Below are 19,552 nucleotides of genomic sequence, written 5' to 3'. Positions count from 1 at the left end.
ACCCCTAATTCCGGCTTCTATTTAACTTACTAATATGAAATGACGCGTTACTGTACTAATAAGCATCTGAAGTGCACGCGCAGCGTTCTCAGGAGTCGGGGCGCGTGCGTGACGCGGCCGTCGCGAAAGGGGAGAGCGTGACGTCACCGGAGCGTTCTCATCGATTTGTTGCCATCGAGTCGGCGGATCAAGGCGTCATCCCGCAACAATTCTTAATTGAACAGAACGCGCAAAGGTGCTCGGGCCCGCGTTTGAATACAGGAAAAATGTGAACATGAAAAAAAAAAAAAAAAGAATTGTTTAGATGATTAAAAGTGACACGTTTGCACCAGGCAAATTAAGGCATATTTGAACAATCAAATGAAAATTAAACCACATCAAAAAGTAGCTTAGCACTGGCCAGCTTTTCAACACAGGGGCAGTTTCATCTCTCTTTGAAATCTAAAACAGCACGAATACAATTACTGTAAAATGATATCTAATACACAAAGAAGACTACAATATGTACGTGTTCAAAAAAAAAAAAAAAAAAAACTCAGTGGCGCAGTCGCTCCAAATACAAACACTTACAAATTTAGCAATGAACAATTCTCGTTTGATCGAGAGCAATTTTAACACATTGCATTCAACTCAATTTTGTTTATAGCGTGCATTAAATAAAAACAACAACAACAAAAACAGCAAAACCTGCAGCTGAAGCAACAATCAGGTGCTGCAGCTCGATTTCAGATCAGGACGCTCACGCAGGTCAGCAGATGACCCAAAAGAAAACAACTTTTTTTTTTTTTTATTGTTTAAGTCAATTCAAAACATTTTTTAAATTCCCATCACAGACAAAAATATTCATAACAGTGCAAGCACCGAGTAAGAAAGCAACTTGCATCCAGATCAGAGGGTGAGAAGAAAGAGAGAGAACGAGCAGATGAGAGCATTTCGACAAGATGGGGGATGAAGGGATGAAAAACGAGGCTTGCAGAATGAGAGCCTGTGACCACGGGAAGAGGAGGAGTGAATGAGAGGATGGAGGAGATGAGAAAATGAGAGGATAGGATGGAAAGAAGGAGAAGAGGACAGAAGAAAGGAAAGAGTACAAAAAAGGGGAGAGGAGAGAAGTTGAGAGGAAGACGAAAGGAGGAGGGCGTGAAAAGCATGGAGGAAAAGAAAACGAGAGAAGACCGTGAGCGGAAGAGAGGATGAGGAGATGAGAAGACAAGAAAAGGAGGGAAGCGGGAGAAGAGAAAATGAATGGAAGAGGAGGAGGAGGAGGAGTCTGAAAAGACCAAAAAAAAAAGGCGAGGACAAAGAGAAAGAATCCAGCGTAGAGGAAGGAAGGAAGGAAGGAAGGAAGGAAGGAAGGAAGGAAGAAAGGAAGGAAGGAAGGAAGGAAGGAAGGAGGCGTCTTAAATGAAAAGCCAGAGGAGGGAGAAGAAGACGTCGGCACATTCGGGAGAACACAAAAAGAAAGAACGAAAGAAAAGCCAAGCGACGTGAACGAGGGAAGGAAAAGAATACGAGGAAAGAGCAAAAAGGGCAAGCAGAAAGGAGGCCAAAAAGAAACTAAAGGAAGGAAGGAAGGAAGGAAAAAGAAGAGCAGGCCAATGAGAAGGGAGGAAAAGAAAAAAGTTAACAAGAAATCAAGAAGGAAAGACAAAAGGAAAGACGAGTCAAAAGGAGAATGAAAAGGAAAAGAAAGCGACAAAGGGTGAGACAGAAAAGGAAAAGAGAAATTGAAAGAAGAAAGAAAGAGAAAAGGAGGACAGAAAATAACAGAAAGGTGGCAAAGACGGACGAAAGAAGAGGAAAAGTAGAAAACATCAAAACGGAAAAGAAAGAAAAGGACGCGATGATGACGGAGGAGAACTTCTATCGGAACCGCAACCAAGACGGGACGATTTCGCGGCTGACCTTTGACCTCTCCTAGCAAAGGCTAACGGCTAACGTCCATCTTCGGGAAAATCGGAGAAAATTGCGACTCTGGCGTTCCGGCTCGCCCGTGGACATTTTATTCCGCCACATTCTGGTTCCTCGCCGAATCTGGCATCCTTCCTGTTGCCACGGCGACGCAAGAAGAGGCTCTCAGGTGTCCCGAGTGGGCAAAGTGGTACATCGCGACGAGGTAAAACGAGGATAAGCTCGTTGCCGCGTCGACCGGTTGGGGGCAGGAGTCTCCCGCGGGGGCCTCGCCTGCCCCCTGTGGCCGGGAGGCCAACCTGCAGATGTGCCCCGACTCGCGGTGATGTTGAAATTCAGCAAGTCAAATCGAATTATTTGCGTACGTGACCATAACCGACGAGTACAAGCACACCAAAGTTCCAGAAATTAGCGTATGGCCAGTTAGAAATATTATTGCAATTATATTATTTACAAACCAAATTCAACAATTGAATTTTAGCCATGGGTATTCATTCTTTATACATTTTCTTTTTAAATATGACGCATTTACATCTAATATCCATTTATATATATATAAATGGATATTCATTTTATTCCCTTCCCGATAGAAAAAGCAAACGTAGAATTGTGATCATAAATATATTTATAAATGTCAAGATTGCTTTTTGGTCCACTGGCTTTAAAGATATGTTGTTGGTTGTTTTTTTTTTTTTTTTTTTTTTGTTGAATAAGTATCTTTTGGAATGATAAATCAATTCAAGATGGCTGTGAAACAAAACCATTTAATTCAAAATGGATTACTCAGATTACGTATATAAAAATATGTAAACACAAACACATGAAATATCCCCTTAAGGCTTTCAAAATATATATATATATATATATATCGTGTATTTCATTGTGCGTGTTTTCAATACATACTGAGGTTTCTTGGCGACAATATCCAACAATACATTAATAATGTAAATGAAATGTATTTTATTCTGGTTTTGGTGGGAAACTCCCTCTCAAAATGAGCATTCGAATTATTCTTACTTCCTATGTCACAGAATTGTCTGTATATATATATTTTTTTTTACCAGTGTGTATGTATTTGTGGTCATTTTGCACATATGTATTATGTTTTAATCCAATGACTTTTAGCGTTTTACAATTTGACACCTCCGTCTCATCCCGAACCCCCCCCCCCCCCAAGTAATACACACACCGAGCCCTCCAGGACCCCTCCCCGTGACCCGGCGACCTAGGCGCCATGGCAACCCCCTGACCCATCCCGCCGTTGCCGTGGTAACAACCTTGGTTGGAGCACGTCTGACCACCCCGACGCGCGCACACACACACACACACACACACGGCAACCCCCCCCCCCACACCCCCACCCCCACCCTCGCCAAGGCGAGGCGATCGATATTCTATCACACAGAACAGTGAAGCGAGAGAGGAGGCCACGGGCCAGCCAGATTACTGCGGGGGGGGGGCGAAAGCGGGCGGGGGGGGGTTGACAAAAAAAAAGCCGTGCGTGTGCGCGCGTTTGTAGCAGAGAGGAAAAGCTTTTCGAGGTGCGTGCGTGCACCTGCATGTGTGTGTCATCAGATAGGTGGGAAATTGAGGTGTGTGTGTGTGTGTTTGCAGAGAGATCTGCTTTTGTTATGCCTTTCAATTTGTAATTTCATTCATCTTCAAATATTTCTTAAGAAACTTTTTTTTTTTTTTCGGAACCAATGGAGGTTACATTTCGGTCATGTTGGTGAAGTATTCATTTTTCCTTCGGTGTGTAAATACATATTGGTGGCGTGTTGCCTTGAGGGAAGCCGTGAAATTGGGAAAAGAAAAAAATAAAACAAACGCTGGCCTAACTTCGGGATTGTCCCGAACTTTAATCATAAATGGGCCCGAATTGATCTTGAAATATGGAATATATGTGGAAATTCGTAGTAGCCTCCGGGTGTTGCCTTCAGGGAGCCTTTGAAATCACACACTTTTCCCTCACATAGCGACCAGGCCGGTGTCGGTTTTGTCCCCTCGTGATGGGCGAGGGCGACGGAGGACAGAAACGGGCCCAAAAAAAGCGTGTCCGTGTCGAACAAGGACCGGAGAGGTGACCTCCGTCCTCACGAGCTCACGTCACGTCAGCCTTGGGATTGGATTCGTGGAACGCACGCACGCACGCACGCACGCAAGTGGCCAGTTTGAAACGCATTACAGAAACCTGCATGAAGGGAAATAAATGAGAAGATTATCATTATTTGCACGTGTAATAGCACGTTATTAGTTCAAGATTCTGTTCGAATTATGCTGGCGTCACAGCGAGGTTTCGCTCACGTGCGAGGATGTGCGCGAAAAGTTGGTGGACTTTTGACAAAAATACAACAAGCAACTATCAACCTCCCCCCAAATTTGGACTTTCCAAAACACGAAGGCCCCCCAAGAAAGAGTCAAAGTCAGAAAGGAACACTCGGAAACAAAATGAAGCTTTTGTGAAAGAAGCACTCCGAGTTGAGTTCTTGCCGCTTGAGAGTGACCTCTACTGGCCAAAAGTGAGACTGCGGGACGTGCAAAACCCCTTCGACCCACCCTTTTCTATGCCGCTTATCCTCACGAGGGCCGCAGGGAGTGCTGGAGCCTATCCCAGCTGTCAGCGGGCAGGGTACACCCTGAACTGGTCGCCGGCCAATCGCAGGGCACATGGAGACAACCAGCCCGCACTCAAAATCCCACTTTTGGGGGCAATTTAGAGTGTCCAGGGAATGTTGCATGTTTTTGGGACGTGGGAGGAAAGCGGAGTGCCCACCCGGAGAAAAGCCACGCAGGCACGGGGAGAACGTGCAAACTCCACACAGGCGGGGCCGGGATCGAACCCGGGGGCTCCTCAGAACTGCGAGGCCAACGCTTTACCAATGTGCCGCCCGATTACATTTACACACATTTGTCGTGATGTGCCTGATGAGGAGTCGAAGCTCGGATGTGTTTACTAGACGGCGATTATGCGGGTAAGCAAGTGGACCAAAACCATAAGTGAAAGTTCTGGGAGGGCAAAACGGATCTTTACCAGTCGTAAAACGGCGAGTGGCGTCATCACACAAGTTTGACGGCAAACATGAGATCGACGCTCACTTCACACCCCGCCGAAATGTCGTCAGAGGAGTTCAGGTGTCCAAAAAAAAAAAAAAAAAAGAAGCTCGGAGGCGGGAGCCGTCAGCAACCGATGTTTATTTCCATTTTCATGACACAGAAACAGAACGGAGAGCAAAGTCATCTTCAACTTCATTTTCTTCTCTTTTACTTTTGCCATTTCCCACAATCAAATTGATGAAATCGAGAAAAAAAAAAAAAAAAAAATCGATCTTGTTTTTTTCCTCCCCCCTCCCCGGCGTACACACAAAGACAGAAACGAGACTTTTTCGTCTTTTTTCTCTCAGTGAGGAAAGAGGTTTCCGGCAGGGTTGGGCAAACTGTGGCTCGCGGCCCGCTTCTTCAATCGGTCTGGCCCGGCCCAGCCCGTAATATTTATCTTATTTATTTAACCGGACGCTTGTTTTTACAAGTTTACACACCCTGGCAGAATTTGTGAAATGTTGCCAATTTGGGTGGAGGGAAAAAAAAAAAAAAAAAAAAAAAAAAAAAAAAAAAAGAGCTCCTGCTTGTTTTTGTTTCATGGTTGTGCTTTTGCGATACATCATCTAATTTCAATTTAAAATCCTACAAAACAATTTTTTGGGGGATAAAACTGCTCAAATAAAATGTATTTATGCCTTGATATGAATTCATTCATCTTATTCTAAACTTAAATTGGTCAATTTTCTGTACTGCATAACCATATTCATTGATATATTTAAATACTAGAAAAAAATTGGGAAAAATAGTGTAACATTTTAAATGTTTTACATTTTTATTACTTGTGGCTCAATCAACATCTTCAAATAATATTAATTTTTTCCTCTTTTCAATTATTTTTAAAATTAAAATGTATCAATTTTTCATTCATCTGAGTAGTTTAGTTGATTTGATGTAAATAAAAACTAAAAAATGTGTTTTACCATGAAATTCCAATTCATTTTTTTGTTTTATCAAAAGAAATAATTTGACCTTTCATTTGCACCTGGCCCATTTCGCAAGTCAAACGTGGCCCTCGAGAACCAAAGTTTGCCCACCCCTGCCCGGTTTCACGAAAGCAGGGGGTGTCGACGGCGCTCACCGACAGGACAGATGTCAACAGGTGGGGGGGGGGGGGGACATAGAGGGGTGAGGAAGAGGAGGAGGTGGGGAGATCAGTGTGCTTCATCGCGTGTGAATAAGAAAGAACAAGCAGCTCGCTTGCAAATCAACATTTGAAGCAAAACGTGCCAACGCCTGCTGGATTTGTGCAGCGGAGTTGACTGAGCGGCAACGGCGGCGGCTCCCGGCGTCGTGGCAACGGGTGTCGGCACGACGCTTGGCAGTTTGGAGCTCAGTGTCGGGGGGGGGGGGGGGGGGGGGGAGGGAGGATGGTGAGGATGCGCGTGTGTATGTTAGCCCCCCACGCTAACATCCGTGTTTGGTCCCTGCGCCATCTTGGCAATTTTTTTTTTTTTTTTTTTTATCTTTAGGTGAAGATAATGGCAGGGAAAAAAAAAAATAATAATAATCAACATCAGCAGACTGTTACCATGGCAACATGCACTCTAAACGTAAACAACAATGGACGTCGGATTGTGCTCCAGCACATAGGCCCTTAATTGTAATGCGCTAGCCAATCAGATGACAGCACGGGAGGGGCCAAAAAGGGGCAGGGGGCGGGGCTTGAGAACAGCAAGGGGAGGGGGACAAAAGGGAAAAGGGGAGAATGAGACGTTTGGATCATTTAATAGTACGTCTCCTTTTCCACCCAACCTGAACGCACAACGAGAAGAAGGAAAAACCAGAAGAAAAAGATTGTCAGCATCATTTTTGGATTTGACGATTCGTGCAGGGCTGAACGATGTAGCTTTAAAATAAAGTCTATTGCCAGTTTCAACTACAGGAGATGCTTGAATTAATAATTAGAATGTATGAAATGAGGAGCCCTCGCATCGTGCGCACTCACCGCCGGGGTTTCGGCGCAGGATGAGCTTTCGGATCTCGTCGTAAACAAAGATGAGGAAACTGTAGGGAAACGCGCAAAACCACCAGCTGGCCCTGGAAAGACGGACGGACGGACGGACGGGAACAACAGAATGTTCGGGCAACATCGTCATTCAACGGGCATTTGTGTGCACGTTGAACACCAGGGGGCAGTACAGCACCAAAATAAATACTGCGCGCACAGATGCTAAAGAAGACAACCAGCGTTGTATGTTCTGGAGAATTTTTTAACGACCACCACGTCGATCGACGCTATCGTGTTTTAAATTGTGTGTTAGCAATAAGCTAGCCGACCAGCGTAACGCACAGTTCTGATGTTTGTGGTGACGTCGTGTCATGCCGCCGGTCTCTTACTTGAGCGGGTACATGCGCAGCGCCACGTCCATGCCCGGGCAGTAGGACAGGAAGGCAGCGAGGGCGGTTTCCTCAAACAGGCCGAAGATCAAAATCTTGTTTCTGTGCAAAATGGAAGGAAACAAAAAGGAGAAGTAAACTTGAGTGCAGAGTACGAGCAAAAATATCCACCCATCCCATCCGTTTTCTGAGCCGCTTATTCTCACGATTGGTCGCCGGAGCCAATCCCGGCTGTCGTCGGCAGGGTACGCCCTCAACTGGTCGCCAGCCGGTCGCAGGAGAAAGACGACATGCGCGCTCACAGGCGCACCCTAGGGGCAATTTAGAGTGTCCAATCGATGCAAGATACAATCTATGAATCAATATTTTCCGCTCATCCTCTTCCAACCTGCTCAGTAAAATTCATTTGACTTTTCTTATTATGATTTTTTTTTTCCAGGGAGAGCTGTGGTGCTGTTGGCCTGCTGGACTAAGCCAGGTGTACCTCACGAAGTGACCTGTGTAGGACGAAAGGTCTTTGCTGACACCCGGTGGCTGCAAAGGGCAACTGCAACTGGTAAAGACGGCGGAATCTCGCGACTACTAAGTCGGAAGGGACCAGAATCATTCACGGGCAGGATCGGTCACGCTCGCATTCATCTCCGGACAATCGAGTCTTCAACGAAGTCGACGTTTGGGGCCGTTCGGGGAAGGCTGGGAGGAGAAAGCCGAGGCGACCGACCTCATGCCCTGCTGGAAGACGGAGTTGCGTCTGGTCTTGCAGATGATGACGTCGGCCCACTGCACCACCACGATGCTGACGAAGAAGGCCGTGTGGCACGTGAACTCCACGATCTTGCGCTGCTCGTACGTCTGTCCGAGAAAACAAAGCGAACTTTCAAAAAAAAAAAAAAAAAAAGAGATCCCGAACGAGGATGTAGGAAAAGCGTTTTGGCGCTCGCACCCATTGTTGCCCGTAGCTGTCCTCCAGGTCGTTGTTGGAGCGGTCGTCCCAGTTGAGGCGGATTCCCATCAGCACGGAGGGCCGGAAGCCGTTTTCCGCCATGATGACAAAGTAGGCGAAGAAGCCGCCGAGGGCCTGGATCATACCTGGAGACGCGGCGGGCGACACGTCGGCCGATGGCGACCCGACGGCGGGCGGGCGGGCGGCCGGCCGGCGACTCACCGATCTGTCCGTAGGCGATGCTGATGAGTCTCTCGTTGACCAGCTTGTCCCTCGTGGGGTTCCTGGGCTGACGCTTCATGATGTCGCTTTCCGCCGCCTCGTACGCCAGCGAGATGGCCGGCACCTGCGGCGCCGCGCCAGTGTCACAGTAACGCCGACTACGTCGTTTTCACACGGTCTAAAAAGCCGGCGGCGAGACTATTCCGAGCTCGGGCGTGCGCCTCCTCCCCGCGGGCGGGTACTCACCATGTCGGTGCCCAGGTCGATGCAGAGGATGGTGATGGTGCCCAGCGGAAGCGGGATGTTGACCAGGATGAAGAAGAGGAAGGGCGTGATCTCGGGGATGTTGCTGGTCAGCGTGTAGGCGATGGACTTCTTCAGGTTGTCAAAGATGAGGCGGCCTGCCGGGACAGACGGCCCTTCGAGTCCAGTCCAGTCGAGCGGCAGCTCCACCCACCGCCCCCGACTGGCCGCTCACCTTCCTCGACGCCCGTGACGATGGAGGCGAAGTTGTCGTCCAGCAGGATCATGTCGGCGGCCTGCTTGGACACGTCCGAGCCGGAGATTCCCATGGCCACGCCGATGTCGGCCTTCTTGAGGGCGGGGGAGTCGTTGACGCCGTCGCCCGTCACGGCCACGATGGCGCCCTGCCGACGAGGAAAGGTCGCCAGCCTCAGCGGGGGCGTAACTCGCATTCCCGAATAGAGGAGAGAAGACGACCAGCTCGTGCTCACGTTTCTGTCCTGGTCTGGGCCGGTTTCAACTCAAAATTGTTGTTCTGTATTCGTTTTTTATCATCATTTATGTCCAGAAACAATTGCTCTGATTGATTTATTGTGAATCATTGAATAAACTAACATTAGTAAATTTGCCTGAAATAATTTGACCCATGAAAATGAATTGACCACCATATTACCTACTTGAATATTTTATGATAAAACAGAGAATTATTTGATTTTCTTCCGAGGCGTCACCTGTCTCTGGCAGCCCTCGACGATGATGAGCTTCTGCTGAGGCGAAGTCCTGGCGAAGACGATCTCGGTGTGATTCCTCAAAATGTCGTCCATCTGACCCTGGTCCAGGTCCTTCAGGTCCGTTCCGTGGATGACGCAGGCTTTGGCGTCCCTGCGGCGCAACGCGGGCGTTAGCGGCGCGCCCTGCGGTACGCCGACGCGACGTCCGTGTCTCACACCTGGGGTTGACCTGACCGACGGGGATGTTGAGACGCGCGGCGATGTCTTCCACCGTCTCGTTGCCCTCGGAGATGATGCCCACGCCCTTGGCGATGGCCTTGGCCGTGATGGGGTGATCGCCGGTCACCATGATGACCTGGGCCAGGAAGGGAAGGAAAACCGTGCAAAGGAAGAGCTACGAGAGGAAAAGGCGGACGCGGCCGACGCCCCACCTTGATGCCGGCCGAGCGACATTTGCCAACGGCGTCGGGAACGGCGGCGCGGGGCGGGTCGATCATGGACATGAGGCCGACGAAGCAGAGGTTGTCCGTCTGGAAGTTGACGTCGTCCGTGTCGAAGGCGAAACCTTTCGGGTAGGACTCCTCCGGCAGAAAGAGGTGGCAGAACCCTGGCAGGAAGGGGAGCCAGGCGGAGCCGGATTTACACAAAACGGTGTGGCGTTCCCGCAAAGTCGCAGGAGCGCCCGGCACGGAGCCTCAATTCGTAGACGAAGGCAGACGCTCGCGCTTACCCAGAACCCTCTCCCCCAGGCCTCCCAGCTCCAGGTAAGCGTTCTGGAAGGCCTCCTTCATCTCGTCGTCCATGGGCTGCTGGCGGCCCTGCAGCATGATGGTGGAGCAGCGGTCCAGGATCCTCTCGGGGGCTCCCTTCATCACCAGCAGGTAGCGGTGCTCCGACTCCTCGTCGCTCTCGTGAACGGACAGCTGGAGAGCCAGAAAGCGCGACGTCCCGTGAGAAAAGCCAAGCCGGCGTCCGTCGCGGGTGGCGCCTACCTGGTACTTGTTGGTGGAGTTGAAGGGGATCTCGGCCACCTTCTTGTTCTGGTCCCTCATGGTCTTGACGGAGCCGCACGACAGCTCGATGCACTTGAGCAGCGCCGACTCGGAGGCGTCGCCGGCCACCTCGCGCTTGAGGATGGCCAGCGACTCCTGGCCGGCCTTGAAGACGGCCCGGTTGCAGAGCGCGGCGATGCGGGCCAGGGCCGCCCAGGTGGTGGAGCTCTTGTCGAAGGAGGAGCCTGCGGAGACGCTCGCGTGAGCTCCAAATCAGCTCGGGTCTTGAGGATAATTCCACGCGTGTAGGGAACAACATTCGCTCGTCCCCGCATCGAGACGAATTCTGCGCCGGTTTGACTTGTACAAGAAGTGCGAGTGACAAGGTTCCTTTTACCGGACTGGTCCTCGGTCGTGTCGGCCTCGTGGATCTGGTTGTCGAACCACATGTGGGCCACGGTCATCCTGTTCTGGGTCAGGGTGCCCGTCTTGTCCGAGCAGATGGTGGAGGTGGAGCCCAGCGTCTCCACGGCCTCCAGGTTCTTCACCAGGCAGTTCTTGCGGGCCATCCGCTTGGCAGTCAGCGTGAGACACACCTGACGGCACAGCGTCGGCGTTAGCCTCGAACAGAAATCTCGTCGGGAACGGACGGGACGCCTCCGGGCCTCCAGACCACGCTGTACCTTCAACACTAAAGACGACGCGGCCGGAAAACCTGGAGACGTCCATCCATTTCTTTTCAAACGGGGGATTGTCAAAGTTATTACAGCAGAACACTTTTAGCAACTTTGATGCGTTTTCGTGGGCCACATAAAATGATGTGGCAGGCCGCAACTGGCCCACGGGTCAACAGTTTGACACACACAACCTTTCGTTCAATGTTTGATGAAGACGAGCACTTTTTTTTTTTTTTTTCAGCTTCTGTTTCCCTCCAGATAAAAGCAGCATCTTTCTGGAAGGAAACGGGGTCTTCCAAAAAAAAATTGGAAAATTGTTTGGGATCAGGAAAATAAAAAAAAAATCCCGTAATGCAGATCAGATTAAAAAAAGAATATGAAAACGACCCCAAATCAGAATTGGGAATCCCCCCCCCCCCTCCCCTTCATTTTAACTTAAGACCTCCCGGTCCACGCAGCCAGACTAGGGCTTGACGGGGTCGTTTGGGCGCACGGCGGGCACTCACGGTGACGGTGGCCAGCAGGCCTTCGGGCACGTTGGCCACGATGATGCCGATGAGGAAGATGACGGCTTCCAGCCACGAGTAGCCCAGGACCAGCGACAGCACGAAGAAGCTGACGCCCAGGAAGACGGCCACGCCGGTGATGATTTGGATGAAGTGCTCGATCTCCTTGGCGATGGGAGTCTGGGGGGGGGGGGGGGGGGGGGGGAATCGGGGACAGCCGGCATTGAGGAGCGACCTTCGACACGGCGAAGAGGTCGGCTCACCTTGCCGGTCTCCAGGCCCGAAGTGAGGGTGGCGATGCGGCCCATCACGGTGCGGTCGCCCGTGCACACGACGATGCCGCGAGCCGTGCCTGGACACACGTCGTGTAATGAGACAATGCCACCGCAAGAGGGCGCCAAAGACTCCTCGAACGCTCTATTAAAGCGCTTTGGAAAAAAAACTTTTGACACCAACGACCATCTAACAACGTATTCGGGTTCTCGTATATATCTTGACCCACAGTTTGAGCACCAACGCCGTTCCAAAGAACATTTATTCCTCATCAAAGTTACCTAATCTTTCAAATCAAATGTTTACATGAAAGCCTAGTTCATTTTACATTTACATTTTAGTTTTAACGCACCACCAGAGAGGCAAAATTTTAACATTTGACTTTTAAAAAAAGACAAAAAAGTCTTTTGCCGTTTGGCCATGATGTGCCAAATAAAAAAATGTCATTTTTATCCAATTTACCAGACGCAGGTCGCGGGCGAGCTGGAGCCCGTCTCAGCCATTTTTGGGCAAGAGGCGGGGCACGCCCTGAACCAGTCGCCGGCCAATCGCAGAGCAAAGAGAAACCATTCGTATCTACGGGCAACCAACCGAGCGCACGTGTTTTTGGGTCGTGGGAGGAGTCCGGTGAGGCCCCGAAAGCCCATCTAGCGTCAAAAAGAATGCCTAACCCTAACCCTTATCATTCATTTTCTTGAGATCAATTTCTATTAAAAACTGTAATCGAACAACTACAAGGAAAAGAGTTAAAGAAAAAAAAAACGGCTTCCTTGCTGTAAAAGCCTTTTTCTGCAAGCGAGCGAGAGGCGGTGTACACCCGAGATCGGTCGCCAGGCACTCTCGTGACGAGAGCACAGGTGAGAAAATGGCGCCCTCACCCTCCACGCAGTTGGTGGAGAAGAAGGCGATGTTGCGGGTCTCCAGGGGATTGTCGTGGGTGCAGTCCGGCGACCTGGTCTGAGGTTCCGATTCGCCCGTCAGGGAGGAGTTGTCCACCTGCGGCCGACGCAAGAGCGAGGTGAGGACCGGGCGCGGAACGTCCGGGCGGCGCTCACCTTGCAGCCGTGCGAAGAGATGACGCGCAGGTCGGCGGGGATCCGGTCCCCCCCCTTCACCTCCACCAGGTCTCCGGCCACCACCTGCTCGGCGTTGATCTGCATCTTCTCCCCTTCGCGGATCACCAGGGCTTGCTGGGCAGGCACGAGAAAGTGAGCGAGCGCGCCAGTGACTTTCGCCGCCGGCTCGTGCGCGCTACCTGGGGGACCATGTTCTTGAAGGACTCCATGATCTTGGAGCTCTTGGCCTCTTGGAAGTAGGAGAAGCAGCCGGTGATGATGACGACGGCCGACAGCACGATACCGAGGTACAACTGCAACACACAAGGACGGTCTGGACGTTCGGCGCCACCTCCACTTCAACGGTCCGCGACCGCCTCGTCACTCATATTTGTTGAAATGATTGCAAAGGTCAGTCGATCAATTCAACCTTCTCGGTGGCTGCCCGGGATTGGAGGCGACGGATTCGGCTCGCGATCGCAGTCGGTGGGACATTTAAATTAACCATAAAAGATCAGATTTGTTTCCATTTCACTTCCGCCTAAAAGTTGCGACTGGCTCGCTCTGCCGTGATCCCAAACACGACCTCCAAGCGGCGCCTTGCGGTGAAATCGCAAGGATTCAAGGACACAAAATTTGATGTAATACTCGCTCACGGCGCTTACGTTATCCCCAGCGGGCTCGTCCTCGGTGGCGGCCTGGATGGCGTAGGCCAGGAAGCAGAGGATGGCGCCGATCCACAGCAGGATGGAGAAGCCGCCGAACAGCTGGCGACAGAACTTGACCCACTCCGGGGTGGTGGGAGGCGGGGTCAGGGCGTTGAGGCCGTCTCTGGCCAGGTACTCGGCCGCCCTGGCGTTGGTCAGACCCTGAGGCAAAGAAATATGAAAGATGATAAAAGCATTTTCGTCAGTTTCGATGGGGAAAGACGACGTCACACAGCAACGGATCACATCAAGGTACACAGATCAGAAGAAAAGTAGAATTTTGGCAGGCTTGGAAACGTTGCGGTGGTACTGAAACCAAGACCAGCGAGTGGCAAGGAACTGACCTGGACGATGTCCGTGGTGTACTTCCTGCAAACTTCCTCCACGGACATTTTGTGCTCCGTCTGCAGAGGTCAGACGCGAACGAGCGTCAGCGACGGCGCCGGCACGCCATCCGTCGGCATGCTCTCGAGATCCAGACGGGATACTCACGATCGGCACTTCCTTCTTGAGGTCGTCCATGTCCTTGCCTCCTTTCTTCTTGGGCGACTCCTTCTCATCTTTGTCCTGCGTGGTGGCCACGCGGTAGCTGTCCGACCGGCCGTACTGCCGAGCGGAACCGGACGGTTATTTACAGCGCCGCTCCCGCGGTAGGAGCGAAACAAAACGAAACGGCGGCGTCGTCTGAGGACACGTCGTCACGTCGCACCGCAGGAGATTTTTGCTCTCGTGTTATGAATGTTCGAACGAGCCGTTTGTATTCACCGCCTTTGCGATCTACTTTCTTCGGCGCCCGTTAAGTCGCGTTTTCACGTTGTCATTATGGCGCGTTGTTCTCCATTGCGTCTGCAAAAGCGGAAAATTAAAGATCACAAAGTTGCTTCTACGGCAAAAACCGGCTGGCCCTGAAGTCAGTCAAAACACGACTTTCCATATTAACTGTTCCAGTTTGCGCACTTGTGCCATCTGTCCAAACAGATTACAGATGTTTACGAGAGTGGCAGATTAACCCAGTGAACAACCAAAGCCATCCGGGTCAGTCCGAGGTTCGCAACCCACAAAGTCGGCGTGGTTTGGCTCGCATTTCGGTGGGAGATTCCAGCGTCGCGTGATCATTTTGGGACAAGCGGCCGGCGTCCTCGGAGAGATTCCATCTGCTGCTGGGGCCAAATTAGCACTAAGCGTTCTCGCCAATAGTGCAGATTAAATCAAACAATTGCATAATGTCGATAGACGACGGGGAGTAATTGAGGTTTGGAATCGTAACGCTGGTACTGCAACGTTTTCCCTCGCCGTTTAGGTTAGCCGCTAGCAGTTGTCGTGGTTTTGGCACATTTGGCTCGCGGTTTGCAAACTTCATCAAGTCAACTCGCGCAAAACGCGGCCACGCGCGTCCGCATTGTCGACCCCGGTAGAACCTGAATTAATTTGCCAGTCCGGGCAGCGTCCGGCGAGTAAACCGTGTCAAATTTGTCCGAGCCCAGCCGTTGCTTAGCTTTAGCAACATTAGCACACGACATGAAACAACCTTGAACGCTTAGAAAACATACCGGCACATAATGTACGTTTTTCAATATTCTTAGCTAACAGAATAAGGCAATCAAGTCAACGTCGTTTTATCAAAACTAAAACAAGACGGCAGCTAATCCGAGCCATGAAGTCAAACGGTCTCGGTTTTGAGGTTCGGATCGTGTGGGGATCGTCGTCGCTGTTGTTTGTGATGGCCACTTTGCCGTCGTTTCACGTCTTTGCCACTGCATCCAAAATTTTCTCCACGTTCTCAACTCTAACAAGAGTGTAAAGCGTACAACGATCCGACGACCCGATAACGATCGGGTCCACCGGTCTTTTCATCGCAAGGCAAGGAAATAATTCATCGAGTGGCAGAAAAGCTGCCGGGGGGGGGGGGTCGTGGTCTGCTGATGACACACACATACAAAGACACGGATTACAAACGGATGAGTGGAGCAGCCGACCTAGAAAGTGCAATCTGTATGGGGGGGGGAGGGGGGGAGGGGGGGGGGTCCACCCACACCCCCACCCCCTCGACGCTTCTTTATTTCCGTTCACGTTCCTTCGGAACGCCCGTCTGCTTCTCCGCTAATCGCGATCTGGGATGCCCGACAGCTAACGACGGCTGCGACGTTCCCGGGCGACATCCGATCCGCGGGGGACGATTTCAGTCGCTCGAGGGGGGGGGGACAAAAGCGCCGGAATTATTTTTTTAAATAATGTACCTTCCGTGAAAGTGTATTATGTAACGGCGAGCGCGTCGAAACGACACCCTGGCCTGCCGCCGCCTTGCGGTGCTGATGGGGTGAGTGACGTCACAGCGCCGCGTTTGATCAATTAAAAAAAAAAAAAAAAAAAAAAAAAAAAAAGAGTCATACGTGGGTGGCAGTTGAAATATTGACGAGCGCAATGTGCAAATATAAAATCAAAGAATTTTGTGAACGCTTGCATCACAAGATCCAATACGAGGACCCAAATTTAACCTAAAAACTTGTCGTTAGCCTAATAGCATAATTGAGAAAAGGGGTCTGGGGGGGGGGTGGGGGAAATAGATATTTCATTCAAATATACTGCACATGAATACAAATGCTTCTTAAAAAACAAATACTTCTTCAAAGTTAAATACAACTGAACTGTACTGAAGTACTGCTACTTGACAAGTAAAAAAGATTTTGCATTGGATTTGAAAAAGTTTGCTATATTTGTTTGAATTGCGCAGGGTTTTATTTAATCCGGGTATTCTTTTGCGGTGGTCCTCGTCGCACACTTTGAGGGTCGCTAGTGCCGGGCAACATTTGGTGGTCCACGCGTGTCCGTCGCTGACGGATTCCCGCAATCGTCCGCGTCCCTCCCAATCCGACCTTCACTCGAGGGTCATCGGATCGACCCGTTTGCCTCCTCCGGGCTCAAACTCTCACCCCCGCGTCGCTAGCCGCTGAGCTAGCCTCGGGCGAGGCACGAGATTCCTCCAGCCCGCCGCTAGCTTCCCACGTACTCAAATCCGCCACCGCCGGTCACGCTCTGTTAAGACGACGCGACGAGACGAGATGATTCTCAAATTCAAGTGCGAGTGGTTCCTTGCCAGACCGCCTTCGGGCGCTCAAACGATTGAAGGGCCACGCGTCCGTTGCAGCCCCCCCCTCAAGAAAACTTTTGAGTCACTGGACTGTAAAATGTCAACGTCAAGACAAACCGTCCTGGAAAGAAAGAAAATTGCTTTGATGTCATTTGTGTGTCGCGCCTTTTCCACAAAGTCCTCTCTCGTACTTTCTCTCGTTCTGGCCCCGCACGGCGGCTGCCGGACTGAGGGGGGCTGACCTAACCGGCGAGAGCTCAGCGGACGTCGAATTAAAAAAAAAAAAAAAAAGAATAATAATCATGAAATTCCAAGATATGAAGAAAAAGAGGCGTCCACGAGATCTTCCGTGAAGATTTCAGGATGCGCAGTCAGTCAAATCAAGCAGTATTTGGCCCAAAGAGGAATCTGTAAAGCAATTTGTCATTGAACGCCAACCGATTTCGCACCTGCTGTGGAGATTTTAACCTTTTTCATGTTTTTTTTTTCCCCTGTGAAAAACATCCTCAGCTATTCTCAGACACTTTTCTGCTCTTTGTGTTGGGAGGATTTTGCACATCAGTGTGGGGCTAAGTTTAGCCAGGGTCGTTAGAGTGACTCATATACACGTATTAATAAAAATCCCGGGCTCCACGGCGCTGAGCTTCGGACGACTACATTCTCAGCTGTTGCGTTTCCGAAGCCTGCTTTTAATTATTGTGCGACAGATTCACCAAACCGGTCGCCGTCCAATCTCAAGGCAGTCCAAACATTTCAGTTTTGACGTACGGTGTGCGCAGATTCCACCAAGAAGTCGGCAAATGGCTGTAGCCACGGGCACTTTTATGACATTGACTGTAATCCCATGGATGAATTATTTCGGGGTGTTTTTTGTATTTAATTTGGCGGATGGGAAGGGAGCCCCCATTTTTCAGCCGCACATCTCGAGGGGGCTTCAAGAGAAGACGTCGACAATCTGTGATGTCATTGGCGACGTGGCCTTCACCTTGAGTGTGTTCAGGTGTGCCCGATCGACGTCTGGAAAGGACAACTTTGCCGTTTTTTGCCATCAAATTCGCATGACGGCTGTGATCCAGCAAACAAGTTCTGACTGCAGACTTTCGACCGAATGGCGTCTCCCCCCCCCGACATTTGTCACTTGACTTTGTGCCGAACCTGAAAACGTTCGCGTATGGCTCCCACCTGACGCTCGCTGGCGGTCATTTTGCGCAAAGTGGACGCCGCGGACCGGGAAAGAACCAGACGACGGGCGGGCGAGCCACGTTGTGGTTGTTGCTGTCAATAATGTGAAAAATGAGACGCTTACCCCCATTTCGGCTCTCCGGGGAGGTTCGAGTCTCGGTTCGAACAAGTGCCCCCCCCCCCCCTCCAAAAAAAAAAAAAAGCTCTTCAGGTGGGCGAATTTAAAAACAAAAAACAAAAGTCTCGGTTGACTTGACAGCCGCGAGCCAAAAGAGACAGAAAAGGTGGCACGAGCGAAGGTTGGAATGTCGCCAAAAGGAGACAAACCGTCGCCGTCTCCTTCTCAACGATGCCGCCGCGGAAAGTAGAGCCGGGCAGATGTGCACATGCTGTGCCCCTCCGCGGGGTTGCTCGCGCGAGGAAATAGAGCCGAGGAGCGACAGTCACGAGAAGAAAAAAATCCCCCCCCCCAAAAAAAATCGACGTCCACACTTCGACTGGAAAGGAACACTTGTGAGGAAACGGACCGCAGCTCAGGCGAGGGGACAAAAAGGGGGACTGGCGTACAATCGTAGTGAGAAATATTCAAGTATACCAGAACAAACTCATACTTGGGGAAAGTAGCCAAAAATTGTCGCAGTCGCTTCATTTAAATATCCATCACTAGTTAGACGTACTCATGATACGAGTCCACCCTCGTCTTCTACTTGTGTGCTACCTTCATTCTCCGAATCTTCATCAAAATGACTGTCCATTCATCTATTATATTATTATTATATTTTATGAGGCGCTTATCCTCACGAGGGTCGCAATCCCAGCTGTCAACGGGCAGGAGGCGGGGCACACCCTGCACTGGTCGCCAGCCGATCCCAGGGAACACGAAGACAGACAAAAGTCGCGCCGAGTGGCCAATCAATGTTGCATGTTTTTGGGCAAACGGAGAAAAACGTAAACCGGCTGGGATCGAACCCGGGTCCTCAGAACTGTGAGGCCAAGGCTTTGAGCTGCCCCACCGCGCCTATCCCAGCTAGCTTCGGGCGAAAGGCGGACTACGCCCTGAACTGGTCGCCTGTCAGTCACGAGAAAGGCTCCAGCACTCTCCGCGACCCTTGTGAGGATAAGCAGCTAAGAAAATGGATGTATGGATTCGATGGATAAAACGCTTATTTTCGTCTATTAATAAAATGATGACGTAAGAAATATTTGATTGAAACAAGATTGTTTCTTTCAAAAATAATGATAAAGTCACGCACCCATCCAACCATCCATTTTCTTAGCCGCTTATCCTCACAAGGGGCGCTGGAGCCGATCCCGGCAGTCAGCGGACACCCTGAACCGGTCGCCAGCCAATCGCAGACAAACAGGCGCACGACCAATCGCACCTCTCACACACACACAAAGAGTTCCCGTTGCTGTCTGGGCAGGCACCTTGGAAACGTGTCAGGGATTACGGGAGGCTCAAAAGGCAAAATCCGGGGTTTAATTTTAGACCGCTTCTATGAATAAACTCCATCCGTCCATCCATCCATCCATCACACGCGTTCAAAAAGAGAGAGAGAGAGAAGCTGTCGTTGCCCGGCAAGGTC

At 50.6% G+C, this 19,552-nt stretch overlaps 1 protein-coding gene across 2 annotated transcripts; it reads right to left on the bottom strand.

Moving 5' to 3' along the window:
* Positions 1-6,364: 6,364 nt before the first annotated feature.
* LOC133502379 (sodium/potassium-transporting ATPase subunit alpha-3) lies at positions 6,365-18,385 on the bottom strand. 2 transcript variants are annotated; one of them, XM_061823120.1, is made up of 24 exons: positions 18,091-18,384; positions 14,462-14,542; positions 14,189-14,302; positions 14,041-14,100; positions 13,655-13,858; positions 13,190-13,303; positions 12,990-13,124; positions 12,813-12,930; positions 11,925-12,013; positions 11,662-11,841; positions 10,876-11,074; positions 10,479-10,723; positions 10,217-10,409; positions 9,918-10,093; positions 9,705-9,841; positions 9,487-9,637; positions 8,991-9,159; positions 8,759-8,913; positions 8,513-8,636; positions 8,291-8,436; positions 8,069-8,199; positions 7,348-7,449; positions 6,956-7,047; positions 6,365-6,762 (listed from the first exon to the last, which is right to left on the bottom strand). In XM_061823120.1, exons 3-24 carry the CDS (start codon positions 14,216-14,218, stop codon positions 6,734-6,736), a joined length of 2,979 nt encoding a protein of 992 aa, XP_061679104.1. In that variant the 5' UTR covers positions 14,219-14,302; positions 14,462-14,542; positions 18,091-18,384; the 3' UTR covers positions 6,365-6,733. The 2 variants fall into 2 exon arrangements, with proteins under 2 accessions (XP_061679104.1, XP_061679098.1); XM_061823114.1 differs by lacking the exon at positions 14,462-14,542 and having other exon boundaries at positions 18,091-18,385.
* Positions 18,386-19,552: the final 1,167 nt, after the last annotated feature.

This window comes from Syngnathoides biaculeatus, chromosome 1 (assembly GCF_019802595.1).
Source record: "Syngnathoides biaculeatus isolate LvHL_M chromosome 1, ASM1980259v1, whole genome shotgun sequence".
NCBI classification, from domain to species: Eukaryota; Metazoa; Chordata; class Actinopteri; order Syngnathiformes; family Syngnathidae; genus Syngnathoides; species Syngnathoides biaculeatus.
Note: the sequence above shows the minus strand (reverse complement) of the source record. Positions and strands in the feature narration are given on the sequence as shown.

What these genes read in the sequence shown, in the direction of transcription:
- LOC133502379 (XM_061823114.1), bottom strand. An exon ending in CTCCACCAACTGCGTGGAGG is followed by an intron (nt 12,014 to 12,812) that starts GTGAGGGCGCCA and finishes ACGTGTGTCCAG; the next exon opens with GCACGGCTCGCGGCATCGTC. An exon ending in GTCTTCCAGCAGGGCATGAG is followed by an intron (nt 7,450 to 8,068) that starts GTCGGTCGCCTC and finishes CATTTTGCACAG; the next exon opens with AAACAAGATTTTGATCTTCG.